Here is a 2,601-nt window from a genome sequence, read left to right as displayed (position 1 = left end):
TTTCAAAAAAATCCTTGAGCTTGTTTTCGAGGTAATGGACGTTATGTGTCCGGCCGAACGGTACATTTTTGGTTTTTGGCCAATTTAGCCACTCCACATTGAAATTTTTGGACCGCAAATGACTCCATTCGATAGCTCACTTCAAGACCTTTCCAATGATATGCATATGTCTGGGGGGTGTCAAGTCATGGCGCTTCGGTGACCATAGGGAAAAAAGTCGAAAAGTTACTTTTGGAGGCCGGCCACGGCCAACATGGCGGCCAAATCGAAAAGTGCCGGAACAAAAAAGTCTTAGTTTTTTGTGTACTTTAATCACAGAAAGTTTCAAAGAGATCAGAATCGAGTACGCAAAATCGCGCACAGACAGACAGACATTTTGATTTTTCATAGAGATTCATATGAAATTTTTAAAACGCTGAAGTTTTCGAAAAGTGTCATCGATTTTGACGGTTAGGGGGTCGTTGGAAAGGTATTGAGCTCTAGAATCCGAATATCGATGTTTTAGAGGTCAATGACCTTATTTAGTGCCATATATGGCCGGAGAACTGAATTTTGACCCTTTTCTTGAAAGGACCGTATTTTGAAGACGGGTGGACAGATTTTCAAACTTTGACATTTTTTCTTGATCTATGGCCCTAGGGCTTTCCAACCATACATCAACCGGGGCCAACGGCCTTCTAGGTCTGGATTTCGTAAATTACGTGTATATATAGCGAGTTCGACTTTTCAACACACTAATGTGGTTTCGTCACTCGCGCGAACTGCCGTCCGCTGTGATTACTGAAGACTGTGTCAAAATAGGAGCGGATAATGTTTTAATCGCGCCATTATTTTCCTGTGCCGAGGTGGCTGCGTTAAAAACCTTCAATTGTTCAATTTGAGGTTGTATATATATATTGTATATATATATGCTACTATAGTAGCAGCAATTATAAGATTACGCCATAGTAGTTGTTATTATTTAATAAAATATACGGTTTAACTTTATATTCAAATAGATGTCAAACTGAAATGTCAAACTGAATTGTTTTGCGCGTAAATAATGTTTGACAGCTATCAGAATATAACGTTCCGTCAATATTGTTTGATCCTTAGCTCCAACACAAATCATCCAAAAAGAGTTTATTTTTATCGCTGAGATATAGAAGAGAAAAAAATGTTAACAACAATATTACGCCGAATTCCACAAGTTACTTCAATTCAACGGTAAGAGAATTTATAAATTTGAACATTGCAATTGTCTCACTCCAATTGCAGATAGAAATAAAAAAGAATGTGATTCAATCAATTTTTTGACATTTTATTGTAATATTTTAGAGTTGCTGTTTCTGTTGCTGGCTATTCCCAAAAAAACTACAATCGATCAGTTGATAATAACAAAAATTGTAAATACACAAAACCAAACAGTGTCGACAATTATATGACGAATTCTGTGAATGTAAGTTATTGAAGTACACTACTCACACTGAATGTAATGTCTTGAGGAAAAAGATTTAGAATGGTCTTTTTTTTCTGTAAACGAGATAAACCAACTTTTCATTTTTTACACGATTATTTTAGAGTTCGTTGTCAAGTGGGAGAAACGATGGACCGATTTTGTATCATGATGAAGCGTTGTCAGCCGATCAGCATGACATGGTTTTAACAGACATAAATCAACAAACACTCGCTGATGTAAGTTAGTTTTTTCTCTGCGTTTTTCGTTTTTGTAATGTTTTTGTTTTTAGATTGGCTATAATTACGGAATTCCAAATTTGGGCAAAGGGGGGTTCAGTGCATCACCGTTTCCGGTTGATGGCATAATTTTCGGTGAAAATAATCGGTTGATGATCTGTCTAAACTGTCAGCGTGCCAAAAAGCCGACTGAACCGATTGTCAACGTCTGGTTCCTCGTTGACACTGATTCCAATTGCACTTTTCTCTGCGAAGATACAGTAAATGCGATATATGGGCACAACTGTAGTGCTCTCACTTATATTGTTGCAATACAGGTATATGTTGTTGCATGTCTTGCTTTCTTTAGATTATTAGTTAAATTTCTATCAGTTATTTTATATTCTCAGGATTCCAAGTCTAAAATCTTATGCAACATTTCGCACAGTCACTTCGCAGACGTGAACGTTTTGGGTATGGAAGCTATGCTTGATCTGGAAGTGTCTATCGAAAGTATGAACCGCAAACAAAAATATTTCCGACTCGCCAGAATTTCTACAACCAAATGAGGATTGCTATGGAGAAAAGTCTGCATGTCTTTCTCTTATTATTCGAAAATATAAACGGCAAATTTGTCTGTTTTTTTTTTCTTTTTCGTATTGTAACACATTCGATTAAAACATTATTGCTTCAAAAATGAGAAATGAATGATATAGCGTTTGAAATGAAGTACATACACTTTAAAATTGCACTTTTTTCATTTGAATTGATTTCTGAATTTTTATTTGCAAGAATGTATCTCTAGTACAAAGAATGTGCGCATCGCATTTTAACTGACTCATTTTCCAGCACTTAAACTATTATTATTAAGCATGGACACGAACGGCAGTAATCTTATTCAGAAAAAAGAAACAGAAATCACCAACCATAATAACAATAGAGAAATAA

The 2,601-nt window shown here is 35.8% G+C and overlaps 1 protein-coding gene across 1 annotated transcript; it reads left to right on the top strand.

Annotated features, from left to right (window-relative positions):
- The first annotated feature begins 1,074 nt into the window (after positions 1–1,074).
- On the top strand, positions 1,075–2,399 carry LOC116342720. Its single transcript, XM_031770435.1, has 5 exons — positions 1,075–1,206; positions 1,318–1,438; positions 1,561–1,674; positions 1,728–1,991; positions 2,064–2,399. The coding sequence occupies exons 1-5, from the start codon at positions 1,157–1,159 to the stop codon at positions 2,220–2,222; spliced, it is 708 nt and encodes a 235-aa protein (XP_031626295.1). The 5' UTR covers positions 1,075–1,156; the 3' UTR covers positions 2,223–2,399.
- Positions 2,400–2,601: the final 202 nt, after the last annotated feature.

Source organism: Contarinia nasturtii, unplaced genomic scaffold (assembly GCF_009176525.2).
Source record: "Contarinia nasturtii isolate CC-2019 unplaced genomic scaffold, AAFC_CNas_1.1 Cnas_scaffold_916, whole genome shotgun sequence".
NCBI classification, from domain to species: Eukaryota; Metazoa; Arthropoda; class Insecta; order Diptera; family Cecidomyiidae; genus Contarinia; species Contarinia nasturtii.
This window is presented reverse-complemented; position numbering and strand designations above follow the sequence as displayed.